A 17774-nucleotide genomic window follows, 5' to 3' on the forward strand; every position below is an offset into this window, starting at 1 on the left:
AAGGATTATTTAAAAAAAAAAAGCTAAAGAACACATTGGGGAGAAAAGAAAAAAAGATTAAAAATGACCAATGTAACATAAAATGTTAAAAAATGTATCAGAAATATCAAAATCAGCTATGTTTGTGGCTATGTGCGTATGTCCCTATAGCCTAAAAACAATATGAATAATACTACGACCACATTTTAATCTAAATACAATTAAACTAAAACAACTGAAATTCATATTCATGCAATGATTTAGACTAATGTTTATTAATCCAGGTCTTCAGAAACCACTGCCCTCCATGTTTTATTAACCTACTTTAACACACCTGAGTTAAATGATTGGCTCCTTGACATGCTTGCAAATAACTTGATGAGGGAGTTCATTCATCTAAATCACGTGTGCTGGAGTAGGAACACATCTGTGGATTGAGAAGCACTGATTTAGAGGCATCCAACTTCGCTCCAACTTGTCTTCCGTTGTTTATTGTCAGTGACAAGCTGCACCAACAAGTTGGTCCACGATCCGATCCCAAATCCGAAACTACCTGAGTCCAGGGCGGGGCTAAAGTAAGACTGCGCTCCTTTGCTCCGCCCTCCTCAGGATCATCGGGGATCGGGTGTTCGTTTACGGTTTCTCCTCTGACGGGACGGCTGAGCTGAGCTGTCGGACTTACTCGCTGTCAGTGGTATGAGTCGTCACAGGAAAGCAATCAAAGGTGCAAGTCGGTAACTCCACCTTTTTAGACGGACGACATCGGAGTCACCACGGCGAGACTGAAACACCTGTCAGCAGCCGGTAAGCCACAGACACACTTAAACAAATCTATTCTATTCTACAGTCATTTAGCAGACGCTTTTATCCAAAGCGACTTACATTTGAGAGTAAGAACAACACAAGCATGAATTCAAACAAGATGGGACATCATAATTAAGTGATAGTCAGACTGCTTTGAGTCCAGTTGGACCCAGGTGCTGTCATGTAGTGCTAGAGGCAGTGCATATAATTTATTTTTTTTAAGTTTTTGTAAGTCATTTTATTTAAATACAAACATCACGATTTCATCAAACAATATCATCTTGGGCATAAGTGCACACAGCTTCTTCAGTACTTGGTTGAGCCAAAGAGCTGGACAAATCTTTCTTTTAAAACATATCACTTTCCATAAATTTCATGATCCAAGCCAGTGTGGATCGTTTGATAGCACTAAAATTAATCTAAAGGGTTTAGTTAGAAGCGATGGAAGTGATGTTCTGGTATTAGGGATGAAGGCAGGTTTGCACTTTGTTTCCTTGGTCGTGCATGAGGATGACGAGTAGAGGTGTCAGCGGTGTTAATAGGGTTACGTGCTCCACGCTTAGTAGACTTCAGCCAAGTTAAGAAAAGGTGAAAGAAAGTACTGACCCTTATAGCATCAGGATGATCATCTCAATGCAGGATTACAATGTTTGCTGCTGCAGCTTAGTGACTCTTTCCGCTTTTAGGCTTTATTTAACCTGAGTGGTGAGTATTTATATTCAGACCATTGCTGCAATTATAAGATCACCCAGTCTTTGGCATGAAAGCTCTCAGTGGTTGTTTTGAACATTGATTATTCCTATTGAAAGATTTATCAATAAATTTTTTTTTTATTTATCAAATTTGTGCAACAAAAAAAAAAATAAATAAATAAAAGTGCATGTCAGTTTGAGCCCTTCACAATTCAGCCTACTTTTTGTCCGTGTGTTACACCCTTAAGTGCAAACAAGGAAGAGGCTTATTTGTTTTGATTAAAAGTAAACTGCATTATTAGCATTATTAATGCTTTTAAAACTTGAAACCTGTGTTAACTTTGGCTGGAAATTTATAGAAGCATGATGTAAAAGCTGGTAGTTGGTGGTGTCAACTGTTGTAATGTGCATTAATCATAAACAAAATCAGCAGTGTCTCATGGTAATACATTCTCCCTGCAACCTAGGTTACCGCAGTTTGTAAGAAATGTATTTAATGATACTCTGACTTCAGTGTTTTCTGTTTAATAATTACCTTGATATCCATTTGTCCTCCTACTGAATGCCTCAATTAAAAAAAAGAACACTATACTGAGGTAGATTGAATGTAAGTACAATGTTCAGAAAGATAGTTAAATCCCAATAGATCTGTCTCCATCAGATCAAAATTCTGCTTTTTTTTCCACTATTCTGATTCATTTAAAAATACTCCTTTGTTCTGTTTTACATGAGTTAATGTGTCAGTTAAGAAAACACTTGAGGGAAAGCTGTTGAGTTGTAGTGGCCCTTATCTTACAAACTTCTTTCTCAACATGAAAGCGATCACAGATAAGTGGGATCATTAATGATGCAGGTAGAGAAGTGTGTGTTTGCCATAACTGAACCTTTTTTTCCACTCTCAGTACTTCAAAACACTTGAAGGAACAGTGAGTACGACTACAGGAAATTTGCATGCAACAACAAAATAAATGGTGTTGAAATTATTCTAGCTGAAAGACACAAGGTGATTTTTTTTAGGTCAAGGAGGCAGATTTATGTTCTAGCACAGTGCATATTTTTACTTTTTTTGTGCCACTTTTGTGCAGTTTTCTGCTCACTTTTGGGATATTATAAATCCTTTAATGAGGAGAAATAGTATAACAAATAGTGGCAAACTGTATTTGCATGGATATATTTCTGTTGTTTTTTCTTCTTTTTTTTTTTAACAGAATGAGCAGCCTTCTTCAACTCATAAGCTTTGAATATATATTCCCAAAAAATAGGGATAGTTTCCGTACAATCGGTCTAGATCCACAGCAGAGCCAGAGTCTGAGTTGATGTAGAAAACATAAAGCTGACCTTTTTGTTGAAGTTCAATCTCAACAATAGTTTGATTTAAGATTTGTCCTGACAGTGAAAAAAAACTTTGAAGCCCAGAACTTCATTTATCTCAGGTGTTTATCTCCTTTAAAGTCTTTTTCTTGGCGTTTAATTATTTCACTACCTCTAGTGTTGTTCTCTGTCCCTTTCTATCCTTGACTACCCACATACAAGAAAACAGTTCTTAGAAAGGCGTTGGCGCTGCTGTTCAAACCAGTTTTTTTACAATACCAGGAAGTATGAGAGTATTCCAGTCTGAGCAGGAATGCAGGTTAGGATCATGTTATGAAAGGACTTTGAGTAATTTCAGGTACCTATGTTACATGTACCTTCAGTCAAGCAGAAAAATAATTTATGGCCAAAACGTCATGCTGTACTGATGAAAGGGCACCGTCACTCCAGCAGTTTTTACAACAGTGAACAAGATTTGTGCCAGTCCTCCTGATCCACATGATTTTTACTCTTTTCCTGTTTAAATACTGATGCTTTTACTTGTAAAGGAAAGGAGGGGGTAATTCTGTACCTTTAAACCAAGAAGGATTTAGTGCTTAAGCAGCCACATCAACTTTTTTTATTTGTACTAAACTGAAGTTAATGTAAAACAGGTATATGTGAATGCGTCGTAAATCATTGAGGATATATTGTGCCCTTCTTTGCTTGTTCTCCATAACTTTCATGAAAAGGGAAACATGTTCTTAGAATTAGGACTCCTGTAACTAAACTCTGTCAATCAGCCCTCCTGTACATTGGAAAGAAATTTGGCTTCTCGTCATCACTGCAAAGGTGGGCTTTTTGGCTGTGGGGCTGTTGCACACACGTACTTGGCTATGCGTCACTTCTCACATTTGCCTTTAACATGTAATTTGACTCATTCTCTTCTCACCTTTAGAAACTGAGAGGCCCCAGATATTAACACATCATGCAGTCAATTATTCATAAATAGGCTGTTAAAAACCCACTAACTTGTTTCTTTTTGTTTTGTATATTGCACTCTTTACATTGCACAGTAAAATAATGATGCAGCTAACATATGACTTATCAAAAACTAATTTTGCAGATTTTTATTAAATTTAAAGCGCCCCGTTTCCCTTCAGTATTCATTGGAACTGATAATATTATCAGTTCCTGTCCATATTTGCACAAGCACGGTTGATTCTTGTATCAAGTCCTAATGAGTTAAATATTGTATGATTCTATATCCCTTTCTTGTGTTTATATGCCCAAAGTTAAATGTTTAATAAGCAAGGTCATAATGTTTTTTAAGATACATAAGTGGATAAAGGTCCCTTTATCCCTTTTGGCTTCATAGTGGCTATAAATGTGATGGAATATACAGTATATTAGAGAAGTGATTGACAAATACTATACATGACATTTGTTGTAACATAAATTTAACACCTAGACCCCTGTCATTTATTAAGGAAATGCTATGCTCTATTGTCCAGCTCTTTCCCAGCTTAGCAGCTTATTCAGTTTGGGCTGCTGGTTACGTAAGAAGGCTATATGCAGCAGGAGGCTAATCCAGTGCCTTGATCTTAATGCCAATTATCAGATCATGATGACGTTATTGAAATTAAGTCACTGTTAATGATGAGCTTTCTAAAAGTGTGACAGCCTTAAAAAAAGGTGCCTGCAAAGCAAGTGTAAAAATACAAAGTTTTTCATATTTCAGTCACCATCAGGCACTTTGTGAGGGTTGTGCAAGTCAGGTTTAATTAAGTCTTCCCACTGACATGATATGACAGGCAGCCACACTCCTAGCATGGCTTGCAGCACATTGTTAATGTAGAATTCATTCATTTACATTCAGAGACGTCAGAGTCAGACACAGCACAAGCTATGTTTATATTCTAGTGGTAAAAGTAGTATTTAAATCCTTAAGTTCAAGAACTAATACCACACTGTAAAAGTAATACATTACAGAGAAGTTCTTCACTGAAAATGTTATTTCAATAAAAGTTTGTAATAATTCTGAGTGACACTACATAACTTCTGGAGCCGTTGTTGCCCTGCAGCATCTCCAGGCTGAGAAACCGCACTTCATAACTTTTTTTTTACCAGTCTGGAGTATCCTGTGACAGCTGCGGTTTGCTTTGCAGCACCATGTCACGTGCCAGATACTGGATATCAACACAATGGTCATTTTGAACTTGCACTTTGCTGAGTCAGAAGAGAAACCTAAGACAACATTATTGGAGGAAACAAGGAAAAGAAAGAGAGAACATAACAAAGCAAGAGAAAAGACAAGAGTCAATATTGGACTGACTTTTACTGGCTGGTAAAATTCAGAGAGGAGACTGGATGCAAGTCTGATGCCAAATTAACCATTGTTAACCATTAACCATTTAGGAGTTTAATAGTGCAAGCAACCTTAAAAATGTGAGTACCCAGTTACACCCTGTGACTTTATACAGTTACATATTATAGCAGTAGATATGCAAGGATGTAAAAACTGGTCCTTCTAGTTCTAGTTGGTGGAGGGGGAGCTCATATTGTATATAAAAACAATCACTTCTACTATGGGATCATCTGGACATATTTTCCATTTAGTTTATTGATTTTTGGTTTTACATGATCAAATAGTTGACTTTTGCTATTGCTTTATGCTCTTCTGTTTTAAAAAGTACAAAATTTCCCTTCTGTTCACAGTATCTTAAATTTCTACCTTATTAGTCAAGTTGATGGGAAAATAAAAGTCTATAAACCCCTGTAAAATGTCATTTTTGTAACGTTAAAAAAAAGATTAATCATTTCAAAACTTTTGCCACCCTAATTGTTCTTAAGATGGTTGCATTCATGGGCACACCCTTAAACAAATAATATGTTGATCTACTTTATGCTAAAGCGTACAATTGTTGTAAACATTGTTAAATCCGTCCACAGCAACAAACCACAGACACTCCTAGATGTAGACATTGCACATAGAGTGCATGATATAATACTTTAAAAAGGTACAGAGAAATTAAACTTTTGGGAACTTTCATGACGTGAACAATAGTAAAAAATCTAAGCCCAAAAAAACAAAAATGTTTTGGACACCAATGAGAGATTTTTCACTGAAGCCATAAGTTTTTAAGGGAAACAATATCTTTGGCATAGGAAAAAACTATAGTCAAAAACAATCTGTGGTTTAAAGTTATATTTGTAAAGTCAAATCTAATACTCCATTTCTTCGCCTGCTCCAATAAATCATTTCTGTCATTTTATGTTTTATTTAGTCCCATGCAAATCATGTGCAAATTGGCAGGAATATCATAAAACATCCTGACAATTGACAGCCACACTTTGCATCTCTCTGTCAAGAAATGAACATATTTCAGAGCCAAGTGCTTTTGATGAGTCATAGATAAAGATTGTTTTCATTCATATTTGATTAAAGATCATTCTCAAACATAAGCCTGTTCATACCTGAGCAACATTGTTTTACCTTAATGTACAGTAGGTCAAAGATCAATCTGTTCATTCTGCATGTCAAGTGCTACAAAGACAGCAGGACGTCATTCAGCCATAATCATAGGAATGGGAGACAGCATGTGAGTGAGCATGTGACCCAAGTATTTTCAGCTAGCATCCACTCATCTACTTAACCTGCATATTATCCCTCCTGCTCCCTATTCTTCCTACCTCCAGCATCACTTTAGAGATGAAGGGTCATGCAGAATAGTTGCTAATACATCTGCGATTGGATAGGCAAATGTAGATTTACAAATCATGTGGAGGGGAGTTTAAGCGGTTGTGAGAGGCAGAGCCAGCCTTCTGCTGCTGCAGCTGCTGCGTGTCTCTCTGTTCTGAAGCTCTAATTCAGGTTATGCAATCAGTTACTCTGCATGTGCCAGCTGGTGGAGGTAGTCAGAAACTGAGAGGATGTTTTTTTTAATCCTTAGTGAGTCTATTTTATGTATTTCTGGTGATATATGATCATGGTAAGAGTTTCCTTTTACGCCTGTTAAGAGTGTGTGCACTCTGTAAGTTGAGCTGAATGACCACAAAGAGGGGGGTGGATTTATACTGTGTAAATATTTTCTTTGCACGATTACTCTTTAATTCTGAAGTACAGTATTCATTATTTAATTTCTTTTTCTTCTCTACTAATAGCTCTAACCCGTCTTGTTGTTTCTACCTAATCATACCTTACTTTGAGTTCATATTAGCATTCACATCATGCCTTTATTTCAAACAGGACATGCCTCAACAAGAAAGGGCAGGGTTGTTTTTTTTTTTTTTTTCTTCCTTGTTTAGACTCTACAAGACTCAAACACTACAGGTCAAGTGATCTGACAAGTGCACAGATCCCACAGCTCTCACCTGTTGTTGTTTTCTGCTCCATCCCATAGCCGAGGCCTTGTGGTGCCAAGATGAAGAAAGTTATTCTGCTGTGGTTGCTGGTATTTTTCATGCTAAATGCAGAGGGGACAAGTAAGTGTTTATCTGCAGTTTACACCTAAACAGATATTTAGCTTCTGATGACAATATAAGGTCTCTACATGGCTCCAACTAGGGCTTTTTGTAAGATTAACTTTATTTCTTAATTTAAAACATTAGTCAGTGTGTATTAACGTATATGAACATGTGGATCCATATATATATATATATATATATATATATATATATATATATATATATATATATATGTATATAACCAAATTAATTAAATGTGCAAAAAACAACTTGGAAACACAACATTAGTTATTTCCTGATTCTCAAAACATAGTTAATACAGTACATGTACATGCACTCTCTTGATGTTACAGACAATTAGCAATTTATACATTCACTGGTACATGAGGCCTCTTTAAAGTAAATTTTACAATCTGCACCAGTATCCAAGGGTCCATCAGTACCTTCTTCATACAACCATGTTATGCCTCATGGATTAATCTCCATTCATACCTGACAAAGAAGACAAAAAGCAGAGGTGCAACATTGTCCTGAAAATTTCTGGTGTTCATCTGTGAAAACGGTTTGTCTATTAGATTCACCTTGCCCTCACCCTGATCCACAGCCCCATACATCCCCCTACCGCTGACACCACACACACACCAGCACCTAGTCTAGTGTTAGATTTTGATTAGTGTTTATTTCCTGTTTTATGTGCTGTCTGCTTTTAGGCTACAGCCTTCCGGGAAAGCCAACGTTGACCAGATGTCGTTCTCCCGAAAAAGAGACCTTCACCTGTTGGTGGGAACCAGGCTCTGACGGGGGTCTGCCTACCACCTATGCTCTGTACTATCGCAAAGAAAAGTGAGTAGCTTTCACTTTCAGACAGACTTCTGTCTGGTTTTTTTTTGTTTGTTTTTTTTGTTTTGTTTTGTTTTCTGGTTTTACTTTTTTGCAAAGGCAAGAATCAAGGTGGCAGAGTGTGATCATTCATGTATCTTGTCTAATAGTTATATAGTGTCTAATAATTATTGTCTAATTTCACAAATCAAGATGGAGAAATGGAGATGGGCAAATAAAGAATCCATTAAAGTGACCCACATCACTTTTAAAATTGTATTAATAAGGCACAGGTCTTGGTGGAGGATGACCTTACTAAGTTTTACTTTTAGTTTAATTGTGTATTTTCCTTAAATAATTTCACTCTTATATAAAATAAAACTGACAGGATTTTCAGTAACTTACGGCTTCACTGAGCATCAAAGTTTCAGGAATCTATTTAATTTTGTGAAGATGGAGGAGATAATGCAAATGTTTGGACAGTACTGATAAATAACAAGAAATCTTTTTGTTGGAACAATCTGCGTAGACGATAACTTCGAGTAAAATAAATACATTCATGAATATTTTTTTTATGTATTTAGGTACATCATTACATAGTTTGGAAATTAGGGGAAAAGGAAAATACCCATAAATTCAAAAGTAAATCGGTATTAGAAGCATCTTGTTTGTCAAACATCTGTTTCTAAACCTTTTGTATCAATCCAAGAATTTCTCAGATTGAGTTCTGCACAATTTGGCCATTATTCTTGCGTTGCTCTGTTGTTGTCTTTTTACAGACTTTTGACTGTATTTCGGTCGGCTGAAACTGAGAGCCACATTAAACTCTTCAGCCATTGCTGTCAATCCCCATCAGTTAGTTATGCCTGATCTACGGAAATGGCTGTTTGTTTTTTTCTGCGTCAGTTATCTTAATTGTTAGATAGATGAGTCGCTGATTAGAAGAGCTGTGTTCCTCTAATCAGGCTGTGTTTATGAGGTGTCAGAGTATTTCAAAATGTGTGTCACAAGGCAAAATCAGCTGTAAACAAACAGCTGTCTTATCTAACCAATTCAGGTCAGAAAACTCTGGAAAAAATTAACTGAGAAGTCAAAATGCTTGGGGTGCCCAAACATTTGCATGTTCACGAACATCCTGGTGAAAGAAGAATGGAGCGTAGTTCTAAAGTTACTGTCATAACAGGATGCCTCTACTTACTCAAGGTTGCACAGTTGTATTATAGCCTTGGTAGTGGTTCACTCTGAGGGCAGTAGACACATGTAAGAGGATAAAGATTGTAAAGGGTTATGTGGCACTGTGACCATGGATTTTAAAAGTGAGCAAGGCTGATAAGCTAAGACAAATGTAATTTGTCAGGTACTGACTCATTAATGTCCACGAGATCAGTCAGAAGATTGTGCTGCTTACTTAGCCAGGTTTGACAAGGTTGTCAGTGTTGCCATGATGTCATTGTTTTCAAATGTGACATTTTGATAGCTCATGGGGACATCAACTTACTTTAACCTGCATAATTCTGTTGAAATTTCAATTTCATTGATTGTAATTGATTGATTGTAACCCTGTTATATGTAATTGCAGACACATCTCCATAATACAGAGCAAACAAATGCACTTCACTTTAGGCAGTTGTCATCTTTAATAGATCTGTGGCTGTCAGCTGCTTTAACAGCAAGTATCACTGCTGGATGAGAATAGTGCAAACATCTTCCTGTTCTCTGCAAACCCCTTGATCAATCAGAACCAGACGCTGCTACAGCAACAAGGACAACTTCCTGTCTGTTCACTCCAGGTTGTGTTGTTAAAGCTCCCAGGCCTACTGGGATTTGAACTTGCAGTGGTTGCTAAGTGCTCCTGCTAGTAACGTCAGCTGTACTATTTTCAGTTTCTTTTTATGAGCAAAACATTGAATGGTGCAGTAAAAAGAAGGAAATTGCACACTTCCTTTAATCACAGAAACTGCCCACTTATCTCATTTGTTCTCGTTAATGGCTCCACATCTTTTTTGTTATTTTTCCACATTTCTGTCTGTAGCTCAGGAAAAAAAGTGGCCTTAATGTATCTTTAAATTGCCCTCTCATCTTTTAATTTGTGCTGCACAACCGCAGAGAATTTAACATTTTTCAGCATGAATTATACAAACTGTTAGTTTCAATGTAACAAAGAAGCATACAAACACAGAGTAACATGCTGTTCTCCTGCCTCTCTTACAGTTATGAGACAGTGTATGAGTGTCCTGACTACCACACAGCCGGGGAGAACTCCTGTTTCTTTAATAAGAATGATACATCCATCTGGGTCAACTACAACATCACTGTGGTGGCTACCAACGCTCTGGGCAGCACCTTCTCTGACCCTGTTGATATAGATGTAGTTTACATCGGTGAGGAAAATGTGTCCTGTGCTGTCCTCATGATTTAGCGTGATGTTTTAGACCGAACTTTCCTGTGAAGATGTTGTTTCCTGTGATTAGGAAAAAAACAAAACAAAAAGTACTTAATCACACAGTCATGTGGGTGCATTAGGGACATACTGCACTACCCTGTGGTTAATGCTTTTAAAGGTCTATCGCTACTCCCCCGATCACTTTTATGTACTGGAAAGAACAGAGAGACAATAGTAAAATATAAATATTTAAAGAGGAAACCATGTTACTGATTCAAAATCATATGGTTTGGCTTACAAATTATCCAGAAGGAATTGTAAAGTCATAAAATAAAAGCTCAAAGTATCTACTTTGGCCTTGAGTCTGCTTATCTGTAAGTGCTCCTTTTCCCTTTGTCTTGAATCGCTACACTGATTTGGTATCAGGTGGAAGCAGTATCTTTTTACCCCAACATTTTAAATTGTGTCTCCAAACGGAAAACTTGAAGCCAAAACATTTCTATCTCTATTCTGTCAGTGCACACACGTTATCAGCATTTTCAAAGGTCACTCCTGCAATGACAGTGTCCACCCGCTTGAGGTATCCATTGCTTTGCAGTTGCACAGTAAAAGATGAAAAGACACCCACGTTCAGTTACAAATATTCTCCTTTTGATGTCTTCTGTTTATTCAGTCAAATCCCATTATGTCTCCCTCATCCACATTTTTTCTCTCCCTCTGCAGTCAAGCCCAACCCTCCTGAGAAGGTAGCAGTGGCTGTATTGGAGGATAAAAGCTGGCCCTTCCTTCGAGTGTCATGGGAGCCACCACATAAAGCTGACACTCGCTCAGGTTGGATCACTCTCATCTATGAGCTCCGTATTAAGTTGGAAGGGGAAGATGAATGGGAGGTAAGCAAGTCATTTCCCATTCACAGGGAAATGATCTGATGGTTAGAAAATTTGTCAATGCTTTTGATTAAGTCACATGAACTATCTGAAATGTCAAAAAAAAAGTTAGGATATTGTACAATATCCTCATTTGTAATCCATTTGTAATTTTTGCTTTCAGATGCACCTTGCAGGCCAGCAGAAGGTGTTCAACATTTTCAGCCTGCGGTCAGGTGGTACATACCTTGTTCAGGTGCGCTGTAAGCCCGATCATGGCTTTTGGAGTGAATGGAGCTCCACTTCCTACACCGAAGTTCCTGACTGTAAGATATCCAACAATTATCCTTACATTTATAAGATAAGGTGTATTTATTTAAAGGCTAGTCCAATATTATACGAGATATATTCATACCCCTTCCATGAAATAGAAGATAAAACAAAAAATGGAACATTCAGCATATCTGACATTTGGCATGTCAGGAATGGAAAAGATTACCAGCTTCAAGCTAAAGGGGGATCAGACTGACAGGAGTCTGGACAAAGCTAATGAGCTGAACATGTTTTTAAATGGGTTCAGTTTCAGTTTGCTTCAGAGAGCCCACTCTCATCTGGACCAATCAGGCAGGACTTTGAGGATCGTATTCTCTGATTTCTCAAGTGCCTTTAATACAATTCAGCTGCTCTGTTATGTGAGAAGCTCAAAAATTCCAGGTGAATTCCTCTACAACCACCTGGATTTATGACTACCTAACAAACAGACCTCAGCTTGTGACTGAAAGGTTGTGTCTGAGATGGTGGTCAGTAGCCGTGGAGCACCACAAGGGACTTTACTCTCACCATTTCTCTTCACACTGTGCACCTCAGACTTCCAATACTCTGATGTCTCTTCAGTTGTGGGACGTATAAGGGATGGACAGGAAGCCGAGTACAGAGAAGTGGTCAGTCAATTTGTGAGATGGGGCAGTAACAATCACCTTATTTCGAACATAAACAAAACAAAAGTAACTGGAAGCACTCAGAGAGCACAGGCCTCCACCAAGCCATTGTATTATTTATTTATTTATTTGCCAGTGATTTGGGGCATTACTTTTTTGTTAGAAGCTCTAATGGCAAATTATCCCTATCTCTCTTCAGTAAAAAGTCCTTTAAAAAAATTCCTGGATTCAGGCAGGTGGTGATCCAGCTCACCCCCCAAAATCTAATCCCCTTTTCCTTATTTCTTATTTGACATTTCCTGAAAATTTAATCAAAGTCTGTCCCTAACGTTTTGAGTTATGTTACTAACAGACAGTCAAACCAATGCCACTGAATACATGACCTGAGCCTTGGTGTAGGGAAAGATTTTTGACTTTAGGAGGAACAGGAGTCAAGAAAGCACTATCTACAACATCCTAGGAAAAGAGGTGGAGGTAGGGGAGGAATGCAAGTACCTTGGAATTCAGCTGGGACAACAGACTAGACTGGAAATGCACAACAGAAGACACATATAGGAAGAGAGAAAGTAGATTCTACTTCTTAAGAAAGCTAAGATCATTTAATGTTTGCACTACAATGTTGTATATCTTCAGTAAGTCTCTTGGGGAAAGTGCAATCAGCTTTGCAGCCATCTGCTGGGACAGCAGCATCAGAGCCAGAGACTTAAAGAGACTGAACAAACAGATCAAGAAGGCTGGTTCTGTGCTGGGATAACTGAGAAGAGAATGCAGCAAAAGCTGCCGAAAATAATGGACGACTCATTGTATCCTCTACACAACACAGCGAAGAAACAACGGACTGTGTTTAGAGTGAAGCTTTGTCAATTCCAATGCAATACAAAAAGATACCAGAGGTCATTCCTACCAGCAGCCATCACCCTAGGAACAAAGCATTAAATTCTTCTAATTAATTCTTTTTTTTTTGTTTTTTATTACAAAAAAAAAAAAAAAAAAAAAAAAAAAAAAAAAAGAAAGAAAGAAACTACTACAACATTGTAATTTCCCTCTTGGATCAATAAAGTATTTTTCATTTAATTTTCATTTAATTGTATTAATAAATGTAATCTGTTTAATTCATACAAGACAATATCTAAAACTTGATGGTAGCAAGATTTGTACCAGACTAGTTCTTGAGACCAAGCAGTGATATCCTGGACATATGTTCTACATTTAACCCATAAGAACCCAAGGTGACATATTTGTCACATACAGTTTCTGAGACATTTTGCTTCAATTTATGGTATAAACTTTGCTCAAAATCCTTTCGAACAGAATGTGATGTCTTATGTCCCCTAATAGATACACAGAAGCAGAAAACCACATTATAATATTTTTAATGTACTACATGGTAATAAATGGTAGACATTCCCCCCCAAAAAATGTTAATTTTTTTTGTTAAATTTTGTTACAGGGCCAAATAAAGTCCTCATATTTTAAAAAATTTGACTTTTCTTACCATTTTTTCATGGGTCGGGCCTTAACGGGTTAAATGTGGGCTAAACAAAAAGACAAAAGACATACATGGCGGTTATTTTGAAGTGGATGGACTTATCTTTAGCTAAGAACATGTTTGGACATTTCATTCTCCACTTTTGTGGTCTGGTTGTCAGTTAATCATATCCTCACAGATTTGTATTAGGATTAAGCCTCTGGATATTATTAAACTGTGAACTACTTTTGTAACAAACAGATCATGTAATTATCCAATTATTTCAATGAGATTTAGGTTTCCTCGTTGTTATCTGGTTTCAGATTTCCATCGGGAAAAGTCTGTTTGGATCCTCATTAGTGTTTTTTCTGCCTTCATCTTTCTCATTCTCACCTGGTTGATTCACATGAACAGTCACAGGTAAGTATCATGCCCGACATTTTGTAGGAAATTGGAATGTTTATTGAGTTGATTATGCATTTATCGTGGCACTAATCAATGTTTGATGCTACAGAAGCCTCTTCTCTGTTTCCTCAAAATTGCAAAAAGTCACCTTTCATCTAGAACAGGTTTACACTGTGCTACATCATTAAAACTTAAAAAGAATGCTGTTATGGATCCTGTTTACATAACGACATGTCATAGCTGCTCTCTGTGTGAATTCCGCCCCGATGCCACACGCTGAGACACATGAACGCACATAGGAGCGCACTTCCGCCTGCTGGTAGAGCGCGTCTGAAAACACGTCAACCAAGTGAAAATCAGGCAAAAATTTCAACATTTTTTTAAAACTCTCCCGTGGAGGTGAAGATTGAAACGGTCACGCTCCACTGAGGAGCAGACGGAGTTATTTCTCCTGCTACAGTGTTAAACCGAGAACGCCATGTCCACAGCGGAGACGCGCACAGCTAAACAAGCTGAATCTACCGTCATTGTAGGAATTTCTGATCCAGTATGTGTTGCAGGTTGTCTGAGATATGAACTTTAAAAATGTTTAAAGCGACTCCACTGAATGAAGCGGTCTTCATCATGCAGAACATTAAAAAGTTTACCTGTTTGCTGATTTTTTTTAATCACATTCATTAGGCATTTATAGAAAATTGGTCTGAAATGAAGTTTGGAAATGCGACGTGACTTCATAGCTGAGTCTAGCTGTCACATGATGTTTAAATAAGGCTATTTCCCCCATTACCAGGTGTCATATTCCCACTGTAATGCTGTACCTGTTACAGCTACACAGTCCATGAATACATGATTAAATAGAGCTGATTTTAAGGTTGAGATTTACACCCTGTTCATTAAGCCTGTGTCTAAGTTACAAATATGAAACTACAGAGTTAAACAGATTAATTGTGATTTGTTGATGGATAGACGTGGATTGGTGTCACCCACCTGTCGTGAAATCTGTGCCTTTAATTTCAAAAGAAGCACTCTTTAAATAATAATTTTTTTTTTTAAAAATTTGGGTTTTTTGTACTAGTTTAAATGCTTTCAAATCATGAGGTTGAGTGGTAAAATGTTTAACCAAAAGCAAAATTTATGATCATTTCACTTTACTGATATTTAACTACTGCTTACAGTCCCTGACTTTAAGCTTTTTTGTTTTGTTTGTTTATTTGTAGTTTAAAGCACTGCATACTGCCTCCAGTCCCTGGCCCTAAAATCAAAGGATTTGATGAACAACTTCTTAAGGTAAAGCAGCAGTATTATGATTAATATATATACATACACTGAGAAAAATATTTAAGTACCTTTATTTTTACTAATCTTTTATTGGGGAATGCTCTTTGTGCATAGAATGGCAAGTCTGAGGATATCTTCAGCTCACTGGTGGTGTCTGATTTCCCTCCAACTACAATGTCAAACTACGAGGACTTGCTTGTTGAATACTTGGATGTGTATGTCCCAGAGGAGCAAGAATTAATGCTGGAAGAAAACAAGAATTTACACAATAACTGCCTTAAATCTGAGAGCTCCACATCTGACAGTGACTCTGGCCACGGCAGCTGTGACAGTCACACCCTGCTGATGGATAAATGTGGAGAGGCTAAAGTGGAGGGGTGGCAAACAGATCAGCGGGGCAGTCAAATGGAGATGGATTCAAAAAGGCAGGATGAAGCACTGCCATATGCCCATGAGGATGTTGTTAGCCCTGATATGTCTAGTGGAAGGGTGAAGACCTGGCCTTCAGTGTTTTCGCCGCTCCCCCAATACAGCTCAACGCCATTTGATCAACCGAGCTCACTTGAGATGGCCAAACAGCACTGCCTTTCTGACACCTTGTTCCCACCATACTCCTTATCCTCTTGCCACACTCAGCCTGGCCACAGCACCAGAGAGGGTCTTGGATCAAACTACTGGAAGTTTAGCTTCAGCAACAAGCAGCTTCATCAGTTCCGTCCCCACACTGAAGCCCAGCAGCAGCTCCAGACCCACAGTGATATTAACATCTCTACCATCAGCTGCAAAGGAACATCTGCTAATCTACAGCAGCACAATCTCCGGTCCACTGAGTACGTCGAAGTGCAGAGGGTGAATGAGCAGGATATGGTAATTCTCCATCCTGTTTCTTCAGGCTGCCCTGAGACGCGCTTGGCAGAGGACTACAGCAAGGTGAAGGGAATGAACAATGACAAAGTCCTATTGCTCCTCCAGAGTGATATGATTGAAAAAGAGGTGACCATGTGTCAGTATGACAACCAGCATGCCAGTGCAGCAGCACCTATCAGTACCACTCCACAGAAGCCTACTGCCTGCATTCTTCCAGTTCTGGATGAAAGGGCAGTCAGTGGTTATGTTGACACCACCACAATGTTCACCCTGCCCAATTACTAGGTGCTGCAGGAGCCCAATTGGCAGATGTGTGTTGTTAGAGACATGCTTTAGGCCTGAGGACTGAGACACAGAACAAAAACACTTAACACTGGATGACTTCTTCAAACACTGACAAAGACAGTATTTTGCTATCAAAGGATTACAGCTACTTATTTTTCATCTCCTTCTTGTAATAGAGATGTCTTTCACTGATTTAATGCAGTTACACTCTGATTTGTAATAGAAGGAAGAATTTTATTTTCATTAAAGAAAAAAATCTTTATTCAACACAATTAAGAACAGAATTAATTGTAAAAATCATGTGGTACTATATGTTGTTGTTTTGATTACACTCTAAATAATTTTCTATACCACTATAGAAAACTGCATTTTGAAGCTGCTTGCTACATATATGCACAGTCAAGCAGCAAACTGAAAGACAAACATGAACCTTTGAGTCCTGTGAGGGAATCCAGGGAATCTGGTGTGCAGTGAGTTTTGTTATATGAGTCTACTTGTAACCTTGCAAGGTAAGGTCTCGCAAATTAAAAATTAAGTTATTAATGATGTTTTATCATACAATGAACCATTTCTATGCCATCGAGAGTGGGCTTTCCCTGCATGACAATACCCCCATTCATAGGATATTAGGGGCTGATGAATGGTGGGATAAGTATGAAAACAAAGTAAATTGCATGCTATTGTTGCCATGGATCCCAAGTTTGAACCCAGTTGAACATCAGTGTGATTTTGATATGTTAGATGAGGCTCCCATGAATATTATCAAAACACCAAATAAAGGAATATCTTTTGGAAAATTAATTTTCCGTCCTTCCCAAAAGAGGCTAATTTTAATATATATATATGTGTGTGTGTCTGTGTGTGTGTGTGTGTGTGTGTGTTTAACAAGAGATTCCAGAAAAGGAAAACTGAGAATGTGAATATTGCTCTATTTTTTACCCAGAGATGATTTGCATGTATATACATTTAATACAAAAAAAGTTGTTTCTACAAAGATGTTTAGATTTTTTATTTTTAAAGGAAAAAGTGTCATGTTGCTTACATGTTCCCGTACAATGCTGTACTGTTTTAGTGCTTGCATGTGTATCTGTATAGCAACACATCTGTACATCTGTACACAGCAATGGAGTTTGAAACAGCCATCAAATCTTTGTAAAAAGCTTGCTGTATAAATCATGTTTATAATAAATTTAAGAGATGCTGTAATGCAGTGTTTATTTTGTGTGCATCCAA

At 37.7% G+C, this 17774-nt stretch overlaps 1 protein-coding gene across 2 annotated transcripts; it reads left to right on the top strand.

Moving 5' to 3' along the window:
• Positions 1–444: 444 nt before the first annotated feature.
• prlra (prolactin receptor a) lies at positions 445–17742 on the top strand. Of its 2 annotated transcripts, none has more exons than XM_041970733.1 (9): positions 445–783; positions 7169–7250; positions 7943–8075; positions 10263–10432; positions 11158–11324; positions 11485–11626; positions 14030–14126; positions 15329–15398; positions 15504–17742. In XM_041970733.1, the coding sequence occupies exons 2-9, from the start codon at positions 7190–7192 to the stop codon at positions 16539–16541; spliced, it is 1878 nt and encodes a 625-aa protein (XP_041826667.1). In that variant the 5' UTR covers positions 445–783; positions 7169–7189; the 3' UTR covers positions 16542–17742. The 2 variants fall into 2 exon arrangements, with proteins under 2 accessions (XP_041826667.1, XP_041826668.1); XM_041970734.1 differs by lacking the exon at positions 445–783 and adding an exon at positions 1463–1488.
• The last annotated feature ends 32 nt before the right edge of the window (positions 17743–17774 follow it).

This window comes from Melanotaenia boesemani, chromosome 19, assembly GCF_017639745.1.
Source record: "Melanotaenia boesemani isolate fMelBoe1 chromosome 19, fMelBoe1.pri, whole genome shotgun sequence".
Lineage (NCBI taxonomy): Eukaryota > Metazoa > Chordata > Actinopteri > Atheriniformes > Melanotaeniidae > Melanotaenia > Melanotaenia boesemani.